This window comes from Euprymna scolopes, chromosome 34, assembly GCF_053919585.1.
Source record: "Euprymna scolopes isolate OS-2025 chromosome 34, ASM5391958v1, whole genome shotgun sequence".
Lineage (NCBI taxonomy): Eukaryota > Metazoa > Mollusca > Cephalopoda > Sepiida > Sepiolidae > Euprymna > Euprymna scolopes.
This window is the reverse complement of record NC_136515.1, coordinates 32,773,340-32,799,447: the sequence shown is the minus strand read 5'-3', so window position 1 is coordinate 32,799,447 and position 26,108 is coordinate 32,773,340. Positions and strand designations below refer to the sequence as shown.

Sequence of the window (26,108 nt, the reverse complement as noted above, 5' to 3'; positions counted from 1 at the left end):
AAGCACGTATAAAAGATACTTGAATTTTACTGCATTTGGTATCAGGTATTTGTTGATTTTTGTTATTGTTTACAATTTTTCGACTGTTAATTATTTTACACTTTAACAAATGACTGTTGTTCTTACTTACTTGCCCCCCACCCAAAGCCAACATTCATAATTTTACTTATTTTTATTAATTTTTTCAACGTTTATTATTCGATTTAATTGTCAGCGTGAACCACCTTTTTTAAAATGCAGCATATGTTAACACTACAGCAAAGTTTATTGCGTTTATTTTTTAGCAAACATTAACAACAGAAAGTTTTCCACCTGTGAACAAAAAATATTTCCTACGATGGCAAAGGTCGGTTTTTAATGTAGTGAAAATCCTGGAGTATATGTAGACCCAATGAATAGTGTTGTTAGCTGACACTCAGAAAGATAAAGCGAAATCGGCACTTTGTGATCTTGCTGTGAGGATGTTGGCTTAAATTCAAAGGCATCTACTGAAGATCCAGACACAGACTCAGAGGGAACCTGCGATGAAGAGGATTTTGAAAAGCTTTCGGATCAAGAAGATCATAAAGCAAGGTCAAAGAGGCGTAAGCTACAGGAAACAACTAAAATGCTATCTTCAGTGAAGCCTTAGCAAGTTTCAAGTTAGACTTTCATGCTGCATTAGAGCAAGTAGAACAACTAGATAGAAAGTCTAAGTTAAATGTTCATGAAGCTATAAAGCAATACTCTGCGATAGTGAAAGAATCTGCAATGTTGGCAGCAGCACTTCCTCCAACACAAGTGAGTGTTGAACGTTTGTTTTCAGCGCTAAGGCTAATCAGGACAGACCAAAGGGCTGCAATGAAAGAGAAGCTCACTGAAGCGATCTTGTTTTTGAGAGTAAATTATTAAATTCTTATTTGCAACTTTCAATTCTATAACTATAAATAAAACCTATTTTTTATGTTTACAAATAAGACATTTTTATAGATTGATTTTTTTTCCTAATATTGTGATAGAAGATTTATGAGAATGGACAAATGCAATAACATATGAGTTTTTCGGGAGAGGAGAAGGGGCAAAGGAAAAAGAAAATATATAGCTTGAAGTGCAACTCTGCTATGACAGATTTGAATATGCTGATAGACTGGTAAATGATCATGAGCGTAAATAATACCATTGTGTATTTTATATATATATATATACACATACATATATATATATATATGTATGTACATGTATGTGTATATATATATATATATATATATATATGTATGTGTATGTATATATCTATATATATATATGTATATATATGAGTGTGTGTATATATATACATATATGTATATATATGTGTGTGTATGTATATGTACATGTATGTGTATGTATATATATGTATGTGTATGTATATATATATGTGTGTATGTGTATATATATATATGTGTGTGTATGTATGTATGTATGTATATGTATGTGTATGTATATATGTATATATATATATATGTGTATGTATGTATGTATGTATATATATATATATGTGTGTATGTATGTATATATATATATGTGTATGTATGTATGTATGTATGTATATATATATATGTGTATGTATGTATATATATATATGTGTGTATGTATGTATATATATATATATATATATATATGTATATGATATTTCAATAATAAGCAATCCATGCTACTATAGCCCTTTATGGCCTTTTCCTGTTTTACCATTGATCCTCATTCCATGAAGGCAATATTATCGTTTAAAATATTATTCTGTATAATGTCTTTATCCCCCTCTTCTGATGAGAAGCGTTTGGCTTCGAAATGCCATGGCCTAAAGAGGTTTCCCTATCCCTAAATATTGTATTCTATTTTGAACTGATAGCATAATAAAATTTAATTGTAAACTTTTTATCCCTTTGTTATCTAAACTTATTCTATAAAGCTGCTTGAGTGTATATGTGAGTATATTTATCATGCAAGTGAATGTTAAACGTAAAAAATGATATACATGAAAAGTAATTAGGGAGGCTGGTATATGGATCTGCAAAATAGATTTTCACATAGGGTCAAGGAGTCGGGAGTCGGAGTTGAAGATATTAAAGGAGTCGGAGTCGGCATCCTAGTAATTCTAGGAGTCGGAGTTTTACCATCTGACTCCGCAACCCTGGAAATATGTCCACACTCTTAAGAATTTCAGCTTAAAACTTATCTATTATTATACTAAAGCCGAGCTGATTCATGTTTGTTTGCCTAAATATATTAAAGAAATAAAATATATATAACTTACGGGGCTACCAGCCATTGTCTGGAGCAAACGTATCCTATTTCTATTTAAGCTTCTATCTCACTACCTCTCTCTATTCGTCTCTCTATTTTTTCTCCAAAATCCCCTTTTTCTCCTCGACCCAGCTCATTTCTCTTTAGCTGGACATACACGCAACCTCCTTTATATAATACATTCCTCAAGTAATGCGTCACATTTACATAATAACACTGGAAAACCGACCCCACTCCTGATGAAACCTGGCCCAGTTGACCCCCACAGAATGAATACTTTTCTCTAAATTTTAGTTATTATTCATCTGGGATAATGTTAATCAAGAATAATCAACTTTGTGGATTTTTGTTTTGTAGTTTTTTTATTTTAAGTTGGGCATACATACACACACAACAATCCTTTATATAATAAACTAGCGGGGGGTACCCGGCGTTGCCCGGGTGTTTAGGAATGTATGTGTAAGGGCAGGGAGGAAGAACTTCTTAAAAAACGGAAAAACCCAAACAAAAAAAAACAGCCAACGAACGTAAAACTTCTTTAAAACAATCGGAAAAACACCCCCCCCCAAAAAAAAAGGATGGCGTTGCCCGGGTGTTTGGAGGTGTGTGTAGGGGGGGGGGTGAAGAACCTCTTAAAAAATCGGAAAAACACAAACAAAAAAAAAACAGCCAACGAACGTAAAACTTTTTTTTTAAATCGGAAAAACAAACCCCCTCCCCCCCCCCAAAAAAAAGGACGGCGTTGCCCGGGTGTTTGGAGGTGTGTATGTAAGGGGGGGGGGGTAAAGAATAAGCGAATTAATAACCCTGTTTCAACCTTTTTAAAAAATCGGAAAAAACAAAACAGCGAACGGACGTAAAACTTCTTTAAAACAATTAGATAAACAAAAACCCAAAAAAGTAAAAAAAAAAAACAGCGAAAAAAAAATTGTATAAATAACCTCGTTTCAATATTAAATGTTTAAAAATCGAGAAAAAAAGTATATCTAATAACTGGGATCGAACCTTAAATCTTTAGATAACGACGCTGTCGCTTAACCCATTGCGCTACAGACGCATGGATGAAAGTAGGCCGGTTTTTATAAGATTTAAAACGAATTCAATGTACAACGTCTTTTGCGCGTAATGACACATGCGTAAGCAATCTTGTCATCAAGATACAATTTTTTTTCACCCCTCCTTGTAAAAAAAGAGAGCCGTTAAGGATGAAGGAATGAATGTTTTTGCCCAATTTTCCGATACTTGTCGTCCAAGATGTGGAGCTTCAAAATGATACCAAACTCGTGAAAATCCGTGGCCCATATCGAAAGTTTTTGGCAGACATACAAACACACATACTCACACACACATTTTGCCTTTTATATATATATATACTAGCGAGGGGTACCCGGCGTTGCCCAGGTGTTTTTCGGGGTATGTGAAAAAAACCCGAAAATGTGAAAAAAAAACAGGTGCCCGTGAAAAAAAAAACGAAGCCTTCACGACGCGCAGTTGGAAAATAGTAAAGTGTTAAAAAAAGAAAACAGGTGCGCATTTTTAATGGATGTGACGGCGATAGGTATTCAGCAGTAAGCATTTTGTGCGGGACAGTTTTGAATGAGGTGAATAAATCGGTTTGTTTGTTTTTAAAAACCCGCTCCCTGTTTATTAGGAGAAGCGAAATGAAAGCTACAGTCTGATATGACGAAGTCGACATTGAACAAACGTTACTTAGCTCTCTTGAGACAACTGGCTTTCGGCCTGTGATTAGAGTCGAGTTTCGCTTTTTTTTATACCAAAAACCGAATGTAACGTGTGCCGATACGGGAAATGTCGAATAATTAACGTTTGAAAGTCAATAAAATTAAATAGACAGGCGAGCTCTGTGGGTAACTCTGAGATACTACAATTTATAGATGATATAAAAAGTTTTAAGAAGTTGTGAGCCGAGCAAGCGCTTCTCTAAAAGAAGCATTTTGTTGACATCGAGGAAAGGCGTACATACATATATATATATATATATATATATATATATATATATATATAGACTAGCGGGGCTACCCGGCGTTGCTCGGGACCGTATAAACAATGAAAAAATTGAATTTGGTTTTGTAATATATTTATTATTCTTATGAGAGAGGAATTTTGTATGTTTATGTATCATTTGCTATTTCAAGCAAAAGAATATTTTACCTACATAAGACGGGTATTACACATATGAAATTATTGTATCTTACCTAGGGTAGGTAATTTACAGCATGTATATACAAGGACAGGTAATATGCAACACATTTATCTCATCAAATCCCAAGCGATGCCAGGTATTTTGCTAATATATATTCTCACCTAATTCATTCAATCCTGGGCAACGCTGGGTGTTTTACTAGTATATATCTCAATCAATCTAATCCAAGGCAACGCCAAGTATTCTGCTAGTATATATTTGCATCTATCTCATTACATCCCAGGTGACCATGTATTCTGCTTGCATACATTTGCATGTATCTCATTGAATCCAGGGTGACTCCTGGTAATCTGTAAGTATATATGTTGACGTATCTCGTTGAATCCCATAATTTTTGGATTGTTACACATTTCGATAATTTAACCGACATTATCGCTCACCTGTCTAAAATAATAACTTTAAGACATTGTCTTGGCTGGTTTTTCATTACAAACACATCATCCAAATAACTCACATTTAATCATTTTTCATAATTTTTGGATATGTTACTAATTTCAACAACCATGTCACATGATTTAACTTACAATATCGCCTCCACTCTTACTAAAATAAAAACATTGATACATAGGCTATGGTATGTTACTAATTTCTGCTATCATTTTTCATGAGTAAATCCACATTATCGCCTCCATCTATCACTAAAATAATAACTTTGAGACATTGTATGGCTGGTTATTTCATTACAAACCCACCAACAAAGTAACTCACATTATATCATTTTTCATAATTCTTGGATATGTTACTAATTTCGACGATTATTTTTAATGAAGTAACCCAAATAATCGCCACCTCATGCTAAAATAATAACTTTCATATATTGTCTGGTATATCTACTTCATTATGATTATACCAATCAAATAACTCACATTTCATCATTTTTCATAATTTTTGGATATGTTGCTAATTTCAAACGTCATTTTTTCTGAGTTCAATCACATAATCCCTCCCCTTTTACTAACATAATACTTTTGAGACATTTCTAAGCTGTTTATTTCATTACAGACACATCAATAAAATATCTCACATTTCATCATTTTTCATAATTCTTGGATATTTAATGAATTTCGACAATCAAATTTAATGAGTGCGCACATATGATCGCTCAATTCTTATTAAAATCATAAATTTGCTACATTGACTGGGCTGTTTATTCATTATAAACACACCAATCAAATAACTAAAACTTCATTTTTCATAATTCTTGGATATGTTACGAATTTCGACAATTTTTCAAGAGTTAATCCACATTATCGCTACCTCCTATTACTAAAATAATAACTTTCAAACATTGTATGGATGTTTTTTTTTTCATTACAAACACACCTATCAAGTTACTTTACCATTTTCCATAATTCTTGGATATGTTACTAATTTCGAGAATTATTTTTAATAAAGTAACCCAAATAATCGCCGCCTCATTAACCGACATGATCCCGTTCCTCTTACAAAAATAACAACTTTTATACATCTCTTACTAAAATAAAAACTTTCAGACAATATCTGGGCTGTTTATTTCATTATAATCAAATAACTTACATTTAATAACTTTTCATAATTCTTGGGTATGATACTAATCTCGACAATCGTTTTTCATGATTTAACCCACATAATCCCCTCTTCTCTAGCTAAAATAATAACTTTGAGACATTGTCTCTGGTTATTTCATGATAAACACACCAATCAAAGAACTCATATTTTATCATTTTTCATAATTCTTAGATATGTTACTAATTTTGACAATCGTTTTATTTTATTTAATCCACATAATTCCCTCTCCTCTTGCTAAACAATAACTTTGCTACATTGTCTTGCTGGTTATTTCATTATAAACACATCAATCAAATAACTTGCATTTTATAATTTTTCATAATTCTTGGATATGTTACTAATTTCAACAATCGTTTTTAATTATGTAACCCACATAATCGACCCACTCTTACTAAAATATTAACTTTAAGACCATATCTGGGCTATTCAGTCATTATCAACACATCAATACAATAACTTACATTTAATCACTTTTCATAATTCTTGGATATGTTACTAGTTTCGACAATCGTTTTTTATAATTTAACCCACATAATATCATTTCCTTTTGCTAAAATAATTACTTTGCGAGATTGTCTGACTGGTTATTTCATTACAAACACATTAATCAAATACCTCACATTTTATCATATTTCATAATTCTTGGATATGTTACTAATTTTGACAATCATTTTTCATGATTTAACCCACATAATCCCTTTTCCTCTTACTAAAATTATAACTTAGAGATATTATCTGGCTAGTTATTTTATTACAAACACACCAATCAAATAACTCACATTTCATCATTTTTCATAATTCCTGGATATGTTACTAATTTCAACAGTCATTTTCCATGATTAACCCCACATAATTTACCCCGTCCTTCTAAAGAAATAACTCTGAGGCTTTTTCTCGGCTGTTTATTTCATTATAAAAACAGAAATAATATAACTTACATTTCATAACTTTTCATAATTCTTGGATATGTTACTTATTTCGACAATCATGTTTCATGAGTTACCCAACAGTATCGCCCACCTCTTACTAAAATAATACATTTGAGAAATTGTCTGGGCTGTCTATTTAATTACAAACACACTAATAAAATTACTCACATGTCATCATTTTTCATAATTCTTGGATATTTTACTAATTTCGATAATCATTTTTCTTGATTTAACACTAATTATAGCCCCATTCTTACTAAAATTATAACTTTAATACATCATCTTGGCTTTCTATTTTATTAAGAACACACCAAACAAATAACTCAAATTTACTCATTTTTAATAATTTTTGGATATGTTACTAATTTTTACGATCATTTTTTATCATGTAACCCACTTAATTAACCCCCTCTTACTAAAAAATAGCTTTCAGACTATATATGGGCTGTTTATTTCATTATAAACACATATAGCTTACATTTAATCACTTTTCATATTTCTTGGATATGTTGCTTATTTCGACAATCATTTTTTCATGATTTAACCCACATAATCCCCTTCCTCTTACTAAAATAATAACTTTGAGACATTGTCTGGCTGGGTTTTTTTTTTTCATTACTAAAATACTAAATTTTAGACAATATCTGGGCTGTTTATTTCATTACAAACACACCAATCAAATAACTCACAGTTCATTTTTCATAATTCTTGGATATGTTACTTATTTGGACAATAATTTTTCATGATTTTACGACATAATCGCCCCATCTTCCTATATAGGGTATTCTGTTATCACAAATATCCACCTATCTTATCGGATCCCAGGTATTCTCCTAGGAAACAAACCACCTATCTCATCCAATCCCAGGCAATGTCGGGTATTTGGCTAGTACATATATCCACCTGTCTTATCCAATCAGCGGCAACACTTGGTATTCTGCTAGTACAAATATCCAGCTATGAAGTCACATAAAAGGGAGTTCACTGGCATAATATTACAATGATTGTATATTAATCTAATGGTATTCGACAATAAAGCTACATCCAAGGGAGGTCACTTGCATATTATAACAATGATTGTATATTATCCTAATGGTATTCGACAATGAAGCTACATCTAAGGGAGGTCACTTGCATAATCTAATGGTAGTCGACAATGAAGTTACATTCAGGGGAGCTCACTCGCATATTATAAAAATGATTGTATATTTATGTAATGATATTCAACAATGAAGCTACATCCAAGGGAGGTCACTTGCATATTATAATAATGATTGCATATTATTCTAATGGTATTCGACAACGAAGCTACACCCAAGGGAGATCACTTGCATGTTATAACAATGATTGTCTATTATTCTAATGGTATTTGACAATGAAGCTACATAAAAGGGAGGTCACTTAAATATTATAACAATGATTGTATATTATTGTAATGATATTCAACAATGAAGCTACACCCAAGGGAAGTCACTTATATAATATAACAATGATTTCATATTAATCTAATGGTATTCGACATTGAAGCTACACCCAAGGGAGGGCACTTACATATTATAACAACAATTGTATATTAATCTATTATTAATCCGATCCCAGGTATTCTCCTAGGAAACATCCCACCCATGTCATCCAATCCAAGGCAAGTCGGATATTTTGCTAGTACATATATCCACCTTTCTTATACAATCCCCGGCAATGCTGGGTATTATGCTAGTACAAATATTCAGCTATGAAGCCATATCCAAGAGCGTTCACTGGCATAACATTACATTTATTGCATATTAATCTAATGGTATTCGACAATGAGGCTACATCCAAGGGAGGTCACTCGCATGTTATAACAATGATTGTACATTAATGTAATGGTATTAGACAACAAAGCTACACCCAACGGACGTTACTCGCATATTATAACAATGATTGCATATTATTCTAAAGGTATTCGACAATGAAGCTACATCCAAGGGAGGTCACTTGCATATTATAACAATGATTGTATATCAATCTAATGGTATTCGACAAAGATGCAAGATCCAAGGGAGGTCACTTACATATTATGGCAATGACTGTATATTATTCTAATGAAATTCGACAATGACTATACATCCAAGGGAGATCACTTGCATATTGTAACAATGATTGTATATTAATCTAATGGAATTCGACAATGAAGCTACACCCAAGGGAGGTCACTTGCATATTATAACAATGATTGTATATTAATCTAAATGAATGCGACAATGAAGCTACACTCAAGGGAGGTCACTTGCATATTGTAACAATGATTGTATATTAATCTAATTGAATTCAACAATGAAGCTACACTCAAGGGAGGTCACTTGCATATTATATCAATGATTGTATATTAATCTAATGGAATCTTATAATGAAGCTACATCCAAGGGAGGTCACTTGCATATTGTAACATATATACTGCGCAAGCACCTTCTAAATTTTTCAAATCGGACCTATAATGCACAAGCACCTTCAAAATTTTCACATCGGACATATACTGCACAAGCACCTTCTAAATTTTACAAATTGGACCTATACTGCACAAGCACCGTCTAAATTTTTCAAATCGTACCTATACTGCACAAGCACCTTCAAAATTGTCGAATCGGACCTATACTTCACCTATATCATACAATCCCAGGCGACACTTGGTATTCTGCTAGTACACATCCACTTATGTCATATAATCCCGGGCAATGCCGGTTGTTCTGCTAGTGCATATACACCTACTTTATCCAATCCTGGGCGATGCCGGGTATTTTGCTAGTAAAGATACACACCTATGTAATCCATCCCAGGCGACGCTGGGCATTTGGCTAGTACATATATCAACCAATTTTTTCCAATCCCAGGCGTCGCCGAGTGTTCTTCCAATCCCAGGCTACACCAGGTAATCAGCTAGTATATATGTCATGCTAGTGCTATGTCATACTACTACGGGCGACGCTGGGTATTTTGCTCCTACATATGCACCAATTCTGTCCAATACGCATCTTTTTTTTTACTTGGTCTTTTGGCTAAGATCAAAGTGTAGTATCTGTTCTTAGAAATAAAGCGGTTTCATCTTTCGCCCCCTCCTCCCACTAACTCATAATATGCCTCTCACCTTCCTCAAAAATATATAATACGCATTTTTTTTTACTTAAGTGGTCTCATCTTTCGCCCCAACCCCCACTAAGAAAACTCGAAAATAAGGAGGATTTATATCACCAAATCAATTAACTCTCACTTCGAATTATATCAAAATAGGTTGTAGTGACACACAAACGCTGATTAACTCATGCCTCCCCTTTCTCCCTCTCAATAGAATTAGGTCGTAGTGTTACTAATATAAAAAAGAAAATGTCCGGTTTTTTTTGTTTTTCAAACGGCCTCCCCCCCTCCTCCAGTTTAACAGAGGTAGGAGGTCACGTGGTAATAATACAAAAAAGAAAATGGCTGTTTATTTTTTAGCTTAAATGTAACGATCGGTTTTTTTTTTATCGGTGAATATTTTTAAGCTGAATTTTTTTTCCCCCTTATCATTTTTTCTTGACATTTTTCGTTATACTCTCATATAATTACTATTTTTAACCCGTTAATCACGGTGGAAACATTTTCATAACGTGTGAGATTAGATATACTGACATTGTATGATTCTCACAAATTTACCGATAAGAATTGTTTATTTACAGACATCGCCATTACTGAATAGTGACGTCACGTCACGTCATGTGACATAACTAAGCGTTTTTTTTAATTACGTATAAATATCATTAGATCATTCCATTATTACTACTTAAATACATTAGGAAAACGAAAAAATGTGACTTTTTGCCCCCCCCCCGGAGAAAACCGCTCAGCTAACACCCTTAGACTGGTCATAATGGACCAAAAATTCGATATTTGTTGTCCGGAGGGTGGGGCTTTAATATGATACCAAGTTTGTGAATTTTTGTTCTGTCTATCAAAAGTTTTTAGCAGACATACAAACCATACAAACAAACACACACACTCACATTTTGCCTTTTATATATTAGACTAGCAGGGCTACCCGGCGTTGCTCGGGACCGTATAAACAATGAAAAAACAAAAGCAGATATTGAACATATGTTTTATTCTTAGGGGAGAGGAATCTTTCATCTCAAGTTTTAGCGTTACAAACAAACATTTGTCTTTTATATATATAGATAATGACAGGTTTTTTGGGGGCCCCCCTCGAAGATAACTGATCAGTTGACCAACTTCTAGTGGTCCGTTTGACGTGAAATTTCGATATTTGTCATCCGGGTGATGGGGCTTCGATATGATACCAAATTTGTCAAGTTTGGTTCCGTCTTTCAAAAGTTTTAGCGTTACAAACAAACATACATACATACACACAGACGTTTGGCTTTTATATATATAGACTAGCAGGGCTACCCGGCGTTGCTCGGGACCGTATAAACAATGAAAAAACAAAAGCAGATATTGAACATATGTTTTATTCTTAGGGGAGAGGAATCTTTCATCTCAAGTTTTAGCGTTACAAACAAACATTTGCCTTTATATATATAGATAATGACAGGTTTTTTTGGGGCCCCCCCCTCGAAGATAACTGATCAGTTGACCAACTTCTAGTGGTCCGTTTGACGTGAAATTTCGATATTTGTCATCCGGGTGATGGGGCTTCGATATGATACCAAATTTGTCAAGTTTGGTTCCGTCTTTCAAAAGTTTTAGCGTTACAAACAAACATACATACATACACACAGACGTTTGGCTTTTATATATATAGAAGACTAGCGGGGGGGGGAGTACCCGGCGATGCCCGGGTGTCTTGAGGTAAATCAAAACTCCGGGGGGGGAGGGTGTTAAATGGTAAAAAAAAAAAATGTTTTGGTAGGTGAGTATGAGAATCGAACCCGTACTGTTGAGTTGGAAATCAATGTGTGAAAAAAAAACCATGCTACGTTAACCATTGAGCCACGGCGACAGACAACTTTAAGCAGGTTTGAATTTATTTATTTTACTATAAAAACAGGCGTGCGCAATAAAAGATAACTCTGCTGCTTCTATTTGACCTAATTAAGAAGGTCAAATAGAAGTCACGCTGGACGTTTTTCCTGGTGCAATGCCGAGAACGTCCGTTTGAGTTTAGTTTCAGTTTATTTATACTAAAAAGCCCAATCAACACGCGAGAAGCCAAAATAGCAATAATTTTGTAAAAGTCAACGTAAATAAATCTATAAGCTACATGCGTTCCCAAATCCTACATATTATCTAGGACCTATATACACAGTTTTAAGCGATAGTAACGACCCTAGGGGCATGTGCGAGAAAAGCCTTTTGAAGACATACACGAAATGGTCACACACATTTTGCCTTTTATATATATATAGACTAGCGGGGGGGGGGGTACCCTGCGTTTCTCGGTATTTCGAGGTGTCTGTGCACGGGCGGGGGTGAGGGGTTTTAAGGATCAGTCCAGCCAATTTCAGTGAGGGCTTGGAATTGATGTTCTCCAAATCTCCTGAAACTTTCAGATTCTTTTAGTACCATTGAAAGGAGCAAATCCTGAAAATTTCAGTTCAATTCCTTTTTCCGTTCAAATTTTATGGCCTTTTGAAAATTTTCATATCTCTGAAATTTTTTTGACACTGAGGATTTTCTCAATTTAGGAAGCCAATTTTCAGAAATTGTTATATTTAAAAAGGTCTGGATGAACTGCTTTCAATTATGTCCATAGAATACTATAAGAATCAGTTTAATTCATGGTTTCTAACCAAATTGGAAAAAATTTACGGAGCTAACAAAAATGACAAAATTTGAAAAAAATCACCCCAAAAAGTCAAATTTGGAATTTTTTTTGAATTTTTAAAGAGTAAGTTCTTGTTAACCATCAACCCATAATTCTTTTAATGCTTTAAACCTCATAGTATTCTTTGAATACTTCCTCAAAAAATAAAATTTAGGTGTTGAAAACAAATAAATTTGAAATTATGGGGTACCAAATATGGCAAAAAGTCTGCAAAACTTAAATTTTACGGACTTTTTTCCATTTTAGAATGGTAATAACTCAGTAACGGTTGTTCAGAACCATATAAAACTATATATTTTCTTGAAGAACACCTTGAGCTCTATTCAAAAATGTAAAATAAACCAGTTTATAAACATCCTACTAAAATCTATGGGACATCAAAAATCCCAAAATTTTAAAAATTTTAACTTTCAACGAAGTTCAGAGGCCTGGCAACTTGTGGCCAAGAAAAAAAACGGATTCGATTTTTGGATTTTTTTAAAGAATAGACTTTCAGGTTTTAGAAAACTATCATGAGGATGGCAAACAGGGCTTATACTCTTTAAAATAGTGCTTTCTATCATGGCACTTTTCAATATCCAAATCTGGCCTTTTCTACCATCTGCTTTGCAATAAAAAAACAAGTTTTAATCAAAATTTTCAACACATTTTAAAGAAATGCTATATATAGTGTAGATACAATATCTTTCATTGGACAGAGAGATATTAATATAATAAACTTTGATAAAAATAAGAGTCCTAATCAAAATAACTTTCAGCCTTTCCCATAGTTATTTTATCGAAACAGTAAAACCTTCCTGTGCTTCCAGTAAATGGTGTATCAACTTCACAGTACACATCTTCAATTGGAACCCAACAAACGTCATAACGCTGTGACCAATAAAACTTTTCAGAAGGTCCTTTAGGATGGAGGAATTTTACATTAACATCACCATGTTCATTTGATACATCATTCGCAACACAGAAGTACCAATCTTTATCGTACTGACATACATAAAATCTACCTGGTTTGATATCTTCAATTCTCAATTTACAATTCAATTCTCCCTTCAATTCTCCCTGATATATTACACTTATCTGCTTCGAATAATCTGCAAAGGATGTCTTCTTCATAGTTAGACTCTTGGTTGTGTTGTCAGGAATAAATTGGTGATGACTACGTGCACCTTTGAATGTACTTGATGTTGCAAATCGAGATTCAAGAAATTGAGTGTTACTAGCAACCTCCTCAGTGCTCACAAAAAAAGAGGTTATACCATCAATATCTGCTTCAGCAAACTCAAATAACTGCTTTGGTGTCAGAATTTGATTAGAGTAGGGACGTTGAAGGCTAGCATGTGCTGCTAATCTCTTGATTGTGCCACCTACGCCATCACAAGCATTCTTTCCGTGTGATGTGGCAAAGAAGTTCCATTCTGCTTGGAGATCGAAATCGGTAAAATGATACAGCAAGTTTGTCAAGTTCTTAAAGTTCTTGTATTGCGCTGCTGAACCATCGCTAAAATAGTAAACCTTGTGCAAAAATGGGAATTCCTTGGTGATGTAATTCTGGTGAAAATGTTTCAAGAAGCTGAAGACAGTATTAATGTCATGAGTTTTATGATCACTAATGCAGGCATACGATTTATGAGAAAGTTTACCACTTCTATCAACATAATAAATCACAAAAGGGTGTATTGTTGCCTGTGAATTATTCCAGTGAAATCCTTGTGCAGCATCCTGGACCAAGAAGGAATAGTTCTCTGCAAAGTCTAAAACAATAACACATTCCCCAAATTGTAATCCGTCTTTTAATACTTTGAAATATTCAGCCTGTTTTCTTGAAACATAGTGGTGTTCTGTTAGCTTCTCAAACTTATTCATCAAGTTATCAATGAAATCGTCAAAATCAATTTCCTCTTCAACAATCTGACTTCTGTCGGTACTGACCCATTGACTATAACCAATAGTTTCATCTGGATCAAATGTTTTCAAAAGTTCACACCTAACGAAAGACTTTAAGACAGATGGATCTGGGCAATTATCACAATGTCCCATCATACAGTCATATCTCTCGACATCGCAGACACACATTTCTATTATCTGCTTGTAATTATGTGATGAATTCATTGCTACCAACATGAGTTTTACATTTTGATGATAGGTACAGACACAAACATTGTGGGTACCTGCTGCCCTAACAGGGATGCACCATTTTGGATGCAACAGTGCAAAAGTTGAAAAACCAAGTTTTTTGTTGGGGTTTTCCTTTTTAAACTGGACATGTATCTCAGAAATGTTTGATAAAAGAAGTCGCTTTTGTTTCTTCATCTTTGTCTTATCAGGAAGGCGAATAGTGACATCTTTCTTTCCTGGGAGCAAACGACTGATTTCCTCACTTTCATAAAATGCAATAACAGTCTCTTTAGTTTCTTGAGGAATACCAATTTTTTTTTTTTACGTTCAGGAATGGAAAGGATTCCTTTTTTGAGTCTTAAATTACGGGCTTGAGTTGCTGTGTAAGTTGAGACATTGAAAACCTCTGCAACCTTAGATATTGAAAAGTCACAAGGAACAATAGTTAAGAGCTGTATGATTTTGTTCCTATCTTCAGTTATGGTAAGTTTTTCCTTGATTAGCTCAACTAATCTAGAGCAATTTGAACAATCTTTACTTTGAGAAGACTCCACCAGAGCAGGCTCATCCAAAGCAATGGCTACCACTTTGCCGAATGCACCAGTCACCTTGCTTATTTTCCTTTTTCCTGCTTGAAGTGCACGATCTGTTTTCACATTCTTCAAAGGCGAACAATCAAGAAACTCTAAAGATTTATTGGCAATTTCATGAGCTGTTTCAACTGAAATTCCGTTCTCCTCTGTCATCATTTCAATATCAGCAGGAACATCAGTAGTAGGACCATCAGTATCAGGAGTTATGGTATCTTTTGCTTTCTGGCAACATTTTCTACAAACACGGTGCCCAGGGAGAACATCACAACTGAAAAACATATTACTGTGGAATTCAGGTAGTGTTACTTCATGTAAATTAGTTTTCACCAACTTTGTATGCATTTTGAAAGGATCAACACATCTATACATATTTGCATTTGAAAAATTGTCAATAAATTGTAATTTGTGCTTTTTGCATACGTCAACAACATCAGAAAAAGACTTAATTCTTGATCTTATCCGTAGCAACTCAGCTTGACCAATTGGCAAGTCATCAATGTCAATTTTACTGAAGACTTTATCTTTTGCAGATCCACATTTCAAATTGAGGATTGAACCAATTGAACAAATATCCATTTTCCTACAAATATAAACCATTCACATTTGACAACTATACACAATTCATTTGCAAAAAGAAGGAAAAATAGAAGAAAAAGCTCCATGCATCAGCATTCATTCACTCACTCCATTCATTCAATTATTACATTGGGTATATTTTCAACACTTTAGTAATAGAAATAGATCATGACTTAAACAATGTTATTCAAATGTGCCTTTTTAGTAGACTAGCTCTAACTATATTGGCATTGGTAGGCTAGATTTGGATATTAAAAGGTGCCATGATAGAAAGCACCATTTTAAAGAGTAAAAGCCCTGTTTGCCATCCTTATAAATTTCTAAAACCTGAAAGTCTATTCTTTGAAAAAAATCCAAAAATCGAATCCATTTTTTTTCTTGGCCACAAGTTCCAGGCCTCTGAACTTCGTCGAAAGTTAAAATTTTTAAAATTTTGGGATTTTTGATGTCCCATAGATTTTAGTAGGATGTTTATAAACTGGTTTATTTTACATTTTTGAATAGAGCTCAAGGTGTTCTTCAAGAAAATATATAGTTTTATATGGTTCTGAACAACCGTTACTGAGTTATTACCATTCTAAAATGGAAAAAAGTCCGTAAAATATAAGTTTTGCGGACTTTTTGCCATATTTGGTACCCCATAATTTCAAATTTATTTGTTTTCAAAACCTAAATTTTATTTTTTGAGGAAGTATTCAAAGCATACTATGAGGTTTAAAGCATTAAAAGGATTTTGGGCTGATTGTTAGCAAGAACTTACTCTTTAAAAATTCAAAAAAAATTCCAAATTTGACTTTTTGGGGTGATTTTTTCAAATTTTGTCATTTTTGTTAGCTCCGTAAATTTTTTCCAATTTGGTTAGAAACCATGAATTAAACTGATTCTTATAGTATTCTATGGACATAATTGAAAGCAGTTCATCCAGACCTTTTTAAATATAACAATTTCTGAAAATTGGCTTCCAAAATTGAGAAAATCCTCAGTGTCAAAAAAATTTCAGCGATATGAAAATTTTCAAAAGGCCATAAAATTTGAACGGAAAAAGGAATTGAACTGAAATTTTCAGGATTTGCTCCTTTCAATGGTACTAAAAGAATCTGAAAGTTTCAGGAGATTTGGAGAACATCAATTTCAAGCCCTCACTGAGATTGGCTGGACTGACCCTTAATCAAAATATAAGACTAAGCAAAGTAAATATATCGAAAAAAAAAAACACAAAAAAAATAACGTAAGGCAAACGAACGATGTTAAATGTAAAAATCGGAAAAACCAAAAAAAGAAAACGTAAAACAGAAAAACGAACGTTAAAACTTTGTTAAAAAATCTTAAAAATACCCCCCCCAAAAAAAAACACGTGAAAAATGGCTTAAATAACCGTTTCAATATTAAAATTTAAAAAATCGAAATAAAAAAGACATCTCACACCACGATTCGAACGCAAAACCTTTAGATAATGAGGCAGCGCTCTAAGCAACTGAGCTAAGACGACGTCGACGAAATTGTGTCTGTTTTTTTAATATTTAAACTAAATCATGTTCCGACGTCGTATGACGCATGCGTAGAAGCAAACTTGTCATGAGAGGACGGTTTTTGCTGACCCCCTCTCAGTAGAAAACTGATGATTTTAGGGTGAAGAAATTAATGTTTTGGGCCAATTTTTCAATATTTGTCGGGCGAAGGTTGGAACTTTAAAATGATACCGATCTCGTGAAAATCCGTGACCCGTGTCGAAAGTTTTTGCGAGACATACAAACACACATACATACAAACACACATTTTCGCTTTTATTTATATACTAGCGGGGGGTACCCGGTGTGTGAAAAAAAACAGGTGCCCGTGAAAAAAAAAAAGCCTTGACGACGTGCAGTTGGAAAATAGTAAAGTATGGAAAAAAAAAACAGGTGTGCGTTTTTGATTGATGTGACGGCGATAGGTATTCAGTAGTTAGCATTTTGTGCGGGACAGTTTTTAATGAGGTCAATAAATCGGTTTGTTTGTTTTTAAAAACCCAAGCTCCCGTCTGATATGACGAAGTCGACATTGAACAAACGTTACTTAGCTCTCTAGAGACCACTGGCTCGGGGCCTGTGATTAGAGTTGAGTTTCGCTTTTTTTTATACCGAAAACTGAATGTAACGCGTGCTGATGCAGGAAATGTCGAATAATTAACGTTTGAAAGTCAATAAAATTAAATAGACAGGCGAGCTCCGTGGTTAAGTGTGAGATATTACAATTTATAGATGATATAAAAAGTTTTAAGAAGTTGTGAACCGAGCGAACGCTTCTCTGAAAGAAGCCTTTTGTGAACATTGAGGAAAAGCGTACATACATACATTTTCGCTTTTATATATATAGATTAGATAATCCTGAATGTTGTGATTGAATTATGTTTGGAAAAACGCTTGTTTTAATTATTTTAATTAACTGTAAACTGCAATTATATCACCAAATAATCCATCTCTTAACAAGTGTCTATCATTTTTTCCTCTCTTGTATCTTCTTTGATCCTCACTATTACTTTAAACTGCATTTATCATTTAGGCTCACCCCCTCACTTTGTTAAAAAACACATAAAGAAAGGATAAAATAAAAGGATAGGAAGAATCCATTATAAACAAAAGGGAATATCATCATAGTTTGAGGAGAGCAGCCGCGGAACTCACTTTGAACGTGTTTCGTTCCTCTGTATTTGTTTCCTTGATCCACTCTTTGATAGTTCTTGGCGACATTTTGTCCTCACACTTTGAACCTTTGTTTTTATAGACTCATCAATAGCTGAAACGAGCTAACTTAAATGATAACTGCCAATATGACCAGGAAGCATCTATCAGGCATATGCATGTGATGATGTGATGATTGATGATGTATGATGTGATGAAATATGTTAAGTAAGGATGCATAATATGATGGATGTGTAATAAGAATTGATAGACTGATGTATTTCATCTAATATTTATATTTCAGTTTATTGATGGACAAGAAAACGTTCATTTCAATTAAGTTGGAAATTAAGGAGTGCTATGTTTCTCAACTTTATTCTGGTTTTAGCCTTTCAATTCAATGTGAGCTTATTGTGGTATCTTCATGTAAAGTTGATCTCTTATCTCCCTGTTTTTCCTTCAGTTTACTATATCTAGATGTTACACCTTATGGATGGTCAAACATGTTGGTCTAACGTTGTCTTGTAGTATTGTTTCTTAGAGGAACAGGAAATTGTCTTTTATGTAGAGACTAGCGGGGGGGGGGTATCCGGCGTTGCCCAAGTGTTTGTAGGTGTGTGTGGTTGTTAATGAAAAGCTAAGAATAAGCAAAGTAAAAAAAGAAAACAGAAAGCGGTGGGTACCCGGGGGTGGGGGTGGGGAGGGGGGGAAGGTAATCAAAACATGTAAAAAAAAAACACAAAAAACTAACGTAAGGCAAACGAACGATGTTAAGTGTACAAATCGAAAAAACAAAAAAAAAACAGAAAAACGAACGTTAACCCCCCCCCTCCAAAAAAAAAAACACATGAAAAATGGCTTAAATAAGCCTGTTCGATATCAAAATTTAAAAAATCGGTGGGTACCCGGGTGTTTTTGAGTGTGTGTGGTCGGTCGGGGGTGTTAATGAAAACCTAAGAATAAGCGAAGTAAAAAAAAAAAAAAAAAAAAACAGAAAAACGAATGTTACGTGAAAAATGGCTTAAATAACCCTGCTTCAATATTTAAATTTAAAAAATAGAAAAAAAAAAAAAAAAGAGACACCTCACACCACGATTCGAACCCAAAACGTTTAGATAATGAACCAACACGCTAACCAACTGAGCTAACACGACATACATGAAATTTAGTCAGTTCTTCAACTATTTAAACTAAATCAGATCATGACGTCATCTGACGCATGCGTAGAACTGATCGTCGTCATGAGAGGACGGTTTTTGTTGACCCCCCCCTCCCTGTAGAAAATTGTCGATTTCGGGGTGAAAAAATTAACGTTTTTGGCCAATTTTTCGATATTTTTCGGGCAAAGGATGGAGCTTCAATATGATACCAAGTTTGTGAATTTTTGTTCTGTCTGTCAAAAGTTTTTAGCGGACACACAAACACACATACAAACATACATACATACACACATTTTCGCTTTTATATTTATAGATTAATGAATTATCACCTGTTGTTCATTTAAAAAAATAAGAGATATTAAATTATAGCGACTAAAATGCATTTTGATTTCTTAGGTTAGTCATTAGTCCTTTTAATGAAATAAATTGTGAAATTCTATTTTTCTAGCTTCAAATGTATTATCATATTATTTTAACAAGCTTAACTCCGGGGTAACGCCAGGTAGAGATAACCAAAAAAAGAAAAAAAAAAAAAAAAAAAAGAGGAAAATGGAAATAGAGAGAATGAAAATTCTGAATATGATAATCTTCTCACACATCAACATGAGCTCTTGGCAGCGTTGCCAGGCATGATTTGTTTTTCATACAACGTTGCACAACTGTTTTAACTCTTAGTTTGAATTTAAACAGAAGATTCATTCTTTCATACAAATGTAAAATAAACACAAAATGAAAAACAAAGTATGGAAAGGGAGAGAATATTAAGAACAAAAGGGCTATATGATGAGGAGGATGAACAGAAGATGGATAAGGTGATCCAAAAAAGAACGCGGAGTGGATGAGAGAAAAGGAACAGATGATTCACTAAAAAAAGCAAAAGGAAAACAAAGAGGAAAGAGAGTAGAGAGGGAAGGAGAGATATGATGTTTCCGATCTTTTGAGAATATGATTAATAAACTGAATGATTTGAATTATTCAAACCACGATTCTCATTTTGGTTGTAATATTCATAAGCTTCTCTTTAATGTAATCTCTAATCTTGTGGAACGCGGGAATTTCAAACTGAGAACGTAAGATAGATAAATCGAGGGTAGATTGTTCTCATCCTATCAACCAAAATTGGGTGGCAGTGTTAGTTTATGCTATTCTTGCTTGCATTATTATCGCCTGCTGTAAGGATTGAATCTTTAACTTCCAGAAGAGCGTCATGTTGAAGTAACTTTTAATTGGATAAACCATATGCCCAGTTGAAAATAGTGATGTGAATAATGAAAATATAAAAAGGTAGGATTCAGGAAGAGATGAGGAAAAGTACTGAAAAATGAGTAACCAAATAAGAGCATGAAGGGAAGAGAACAAAAAGGGCTACAGGATTCGATAGAGATCGAGAGAGAATAAAGTGCACAAATAAAAGTGAGAGAGAAAAATAAAAGGAGAATAGTGGAAAACAATGAACAAAAAGTATGTAAAAAAAAAAAAAGCAAATATGTAAAAAATAAAATAAGAATAAAAAAAGTGTGAAATTAGCAGAACGAATAACGATTGAAGGAAACTATGGAGCGAGAAATATTACAAGAAAACGAAACAATAGTAAAGAGAGAGAAAAATCTGAAAGAAACGAAAGAGAAAACCGACAAAGTGGAGGTGTTCTATTTGAAAATGAAGAAACTCATAATTTACTGTGCATCTTGACAGATAAAATAAAACATGACTACTTTCACATCTGACTCCAAGCAATTTATTTTCGAAATCATCCTCGTTCTTGCAAGGAATAAATTTCACTGAAATCATGAACAAAGGGATAGAGAGCAGGTTCCTACAAGTGGTGATCCCCCCCTTACTCTCCTCCCTCAAATCAGAAGGCGCCATATCTACCAAAAATATATTTGTTGACTCTTTATACAGTCCAGAATAAAACCAACAAGATAAGTGTCCATAGAAAGCGACAGAGAAGATAAGTAATAACGTGAATTAATATGAAGAGTGAGGAATGGAATGACAAAGAAAGGGAGTAGCGCCATCTTTTGGGGTTTTGCCAAGATAATTCTTGAAGCACATACTATAAATCAGAGATTAGAATAACTTGCCAACAACTATATAGATGGTGAAATGAAAGTGTGCCCATACAATGAACAGTGGTCATATTAAAAGAACAAGGAGTGTGGGGAAAGAGTAAGATTACTGGCCTTTTGACTTTACTCACTATAAAGGTAATTAATTTTATTAGACATTATAGTTTATCTCTTTGTCAACAGGCCAGTCTTATTGGATTGTTTTCCTTTTTCTTAAATGTAAAATGAGATCTATACTAATAAATGCAATATTTTATGCATGACTTTTGAGGTTCCTCCTCTAATCAAATTAACTTTTAAGATTTCTGTGCTATTTTGTCCACCAACCTATGGTCCAAATTCAGACCACACTAGGATTTTTTTTTTTACTTTTAATATTGGTAATAAAAGAATGGAGTACTGCTGCCACATCTGGGCAGGAGCTGCTAGAAACAATTTATCCTGCCTTGACAGAGTACAAAATAGACTTTGTGGCTTAGTGGGGGATGCCCTTTTCTCTTCTCTGCAATCTCTCTCCCACAGAAGAGACGTTGCGAGCCTGTCTTTGTTTTATCATTATTTCCATGGCAAGTGCTCGTCTGAGCTCCAATCTCTGGCACCCCCCTTGCCAATATTTCATGAAAAACACCCGTCTAGCTGAAACCACTGTCAATAATTTTCACTCTTTATCTGTGCCTAAATCAAAATGTAGATTCCATGAGCAAAGCTTTTTAGAAGTGCACGCCTGTCGAACTCTCTTCCGTTTGCCTGTTTCCCACCTGACTACAACTTGGATGTCTTCAAGTCCAACATAAACAAATTCCTGATAAACCGCCCCCTTAAGTAAGACACTTTATCAAATCTCCATTACTAACGATTACTACAATATTATCCCATTGATTACTGTACACACAATAACCCTTATCCCCGAGTGGCTTCCGGGCCTTGATAAGTGGTGACTATCATGCTAAAAAAAAAACCCTGCAATCCTGCAAGTTAATTAATAATGTTATAAAAAGTGTTATGCCATTTAATTTTCCTTTAAAAATTATTAAAATAGTCTATTTAGAATGTTTTCAGAACAATCTGGAATAATCAAGAAAATTCTGTGTCATGACATTCTATAGAACATTAAAATATTCTATTTAGAGCGTTTTTGGAACAATCTAAAATAATCAAGAAAATTCTGTGCATAAACCCATATAAAGATGCTGCACTAGTAGCCACATCAGTTAAATTGTTAAGTTGCTGACTTGCTGTTAAGAACTTTGGTAATGTTTCTAGGATGAAAATCCATCCAAAAGAAACTCCTTAAAAGTGAACTACCGCATCATTTGAAAAAAACCTGGAATTTTGGTAAATACAAAGATTTCTGTATATTTTCTCACCGAGGTAGAACTTAATATCTTAATATTCTTATTCTTATTATTAAGATTTACCCATACATAAAACATTTGATTCAAAGTTAGTAGTTCTTATCTCTCCTTAACCATTAACACTATAGACCCTTATAATCGCTTTCAAAGGTAGTAGCAGTAGTACTAAAAAAGTGCATTTACTCGTAAATATAAAGACGTTATAAAAAGACTAAAGTCGAGAGGACAGGGGAGTAGAGTTCTTAGAACCGAACTAAATAGATCAGAATGTAGAAAGTCGTATGAACGCTGACAACAATCCTTTCTTTTGATCACAATCTGTAAAAATTAGCTTTTATTTCTGACATTGGGATTACTAGGAGCGAGAGACTAGTGGCAGATGCACCAGCCCAAATATGACAACAATACTTCATACATGGGCGAATGGTGGCCTTATAGATGTATAGGATACTTTCGGGCGTTAGTATCTTTCTAGCACGGTAGAGAGCACCTACCTTCTTCGCAGCGGTCCTGGCGATACTCTCAATGTAATTGTTCCAACTCATGTTTCCTGAGAGCGTTAGGCAGAGGAGTTTAAAAGATGTACTTTCAGATAAAAAGTCATTGGCCATTGATATTGGTGGTAAAGAAGGTTTCTTGTAATTATTGAAGGAAACGAGTTTAGTCTTGGCAGCATTGAATGTGACCAACCACTTATGTCTCCATTCCACTACAGATTGGAGGTCATCCTCTAGTGTTTCTGCCATTTCTTTATATATGTGTTCATTTGTTTTCCTGTCATGTCTGTTATAGAGTGTGGTGTCGTCAGCATATATACCCATCTCAGAGGCAATTTTGTCAGGGAGGTAATTTATGAATATTAGGAATAACAGAGGTCCTAGGATAGACCCCTGAGGCACTCCCGCATTTATATCATATTGTTTAGATGTACGACCGTATAGGACAACCTGCATTTTTCTCTTATCTAAGAAGGATTTAATTATGTCATGTATTCTTCCAGTGATCTGATTTTCCTAAGAAGACCTTCATGCCATACCCTGTCAAAAGCCTTAGATATATCTAGAGCTACCACTCTACCCTCCCCCGCTTTGTCCAGTGACTGGTATATACTTCTGAGATTACAGTTAGGATGTCTGCTGTTGAACGGGCTTGCCTAAATCCATATTGTTGGTCAGTCAGAAGTTTAGCATCTGTAAGGTTTTACTTTTTTTCAGTCCTCACTTAAAAAATATTTTCTCTTCTAGGGGAAGTGATAGAAACTTGGTCTTAGTAGTGCTCTGGGGGTCTCTTATTTTAATTAGTGCTTACAGTAGTGCTCTGAAGGCCTCCTAAGTTTTATTTTTTTACATTCATCACTAAAAAAAAAAAAAAAATGACAATAAAAGATAATATAATCTCAAAATAACTTTTTATTTTGAGCATTTTTTTCTCTTCCCCTTCAAGAGTCGACGGACAGTCTAGTATATATACATAATTTAAAAATTAAAAAAAAAACTAAGAAATCTGAGTCAGTGACATAATTTTTGTCTATTGAAATACTTAGATATCTGCTTTTGTTAGTAGATTTATATTGCCGATTCTGACAAATCTGTTTAATCTTCATTTACTTTTGTTACAATAAAGTCAGGGTATAACTAGGGCAGTCAATAATTATAACACGGTCAGGGACATTCTGTTTATGGTGAACTTATTATGACTTTTGTGTTGGCCATTACAAAATGGGGGCATAGTAAATTCACAATGTCGGTTACAAAGAGATCAAAGCATCGTACTTCTTTGTTGAACCAACTCAAATTAGCTTTTATTTCTGACATTGGGATTCCACATATACAAAAATGTTCTTGAGTGATTCATGGCATTGAAGTAAAAAAAAAAAAAAAAAAAAAAAAGTCTGTCCATATCAAAGCACTTTCAAATACAAATCATTATTTATCTAAATAAATAGAACTATTTATTCAATTACAAAGTTATGTACAATTATGCCAAAAGTTCTTGAAAGAAAAAACAACAAATGGACAAATTATCTTAGTAGTGTCAATGAGTTGGGGATTCATCCTCTGCTTCTCTCACATTTGAGTGTTGGGGGAACAGTGCTTTTCTATCCCCCTCCCCTTCTCACTTATAACAAACTCGTAGTTTTTAGTATATTTTCTTTCTCTTCACAATAACAGCTTGTCAACTCTGGTAACTTGGTGTTTCTCGGTATTCTGTTTTTCTATCTTTCTGTGATAAGCTTTATTTTTCTTTCTTTTCATTTATACACAACTGCCTGACCTTAGAGATCATACATTATCAGCTATTCAGAAGCAATTTTTTGATGACGGCTTCAACAAGCTATCTGACCGTAGACATATAATACAATTTGCTCGGAAACCCATGCAGCAAGCAAAGTTGTCTATCCTCAATAAAATTCCACTTGATATGCACATGTGCTTTTAACTTTTCTCTCAATTTAATATTACTTTAATTTCTACCTTGGTTGTTTTGTTATTTTTCACAATTGCTTTCTTTTTAAGTCTGACCTGGGACCTTGGCTTTTATTTATTTTTTTATTTTGTTGCATAAAAACTTTTGAAATGCTAACTATTATTTAATTTATGCAGCAATGGTCTTCAATGGTTAAACTATAAATTCAAGTTTTTAAGTTAACAAATACCCATATGACAAAAATAGTTCACTGATCACATATCAGTCTTAATTCTACAAAACCATTTCATAGATATTTTACATATTACATGGCCACATTTCTTTTTTTTTTTTTCATGGATATACCTTTTCCCCAAAATTTATTCACATGTTTTCAAACTGATTTTTGTTGTT

The 26,108-nt window shown here is 33.8% G+C and overlaps 2 protein-coding genes across 3 annotated transcripts in view; both read right to left on the bottom strand.

The window, feature by feature from the left end:
• Window positions 1-26,108, bottom strand: part of LOC145259166 (uncharacterized) — a 621,516-nt gene that overhangs the window by 489,506 nt on the left and 105,902 nt on the right. The window lies entirely within an intron of this gene.
• LOC145259224 (uncharacterized) lies at window positions 13,496-16,041 on the bottom strand. Its single transcript, XM_080117064.1, has 2 exons — window positions 15,411-16,041; window positions 13,496-15,168 (listed from the first exon to the last, which is right to left on the bottom strand). Exons 1-2 carry the CDS (start codon window positions 16,039-16,041, stop codon window positions 13,496-13,498), a joined length of 2,304 nt encoding a protein of 767 aa, XP_079973190.1.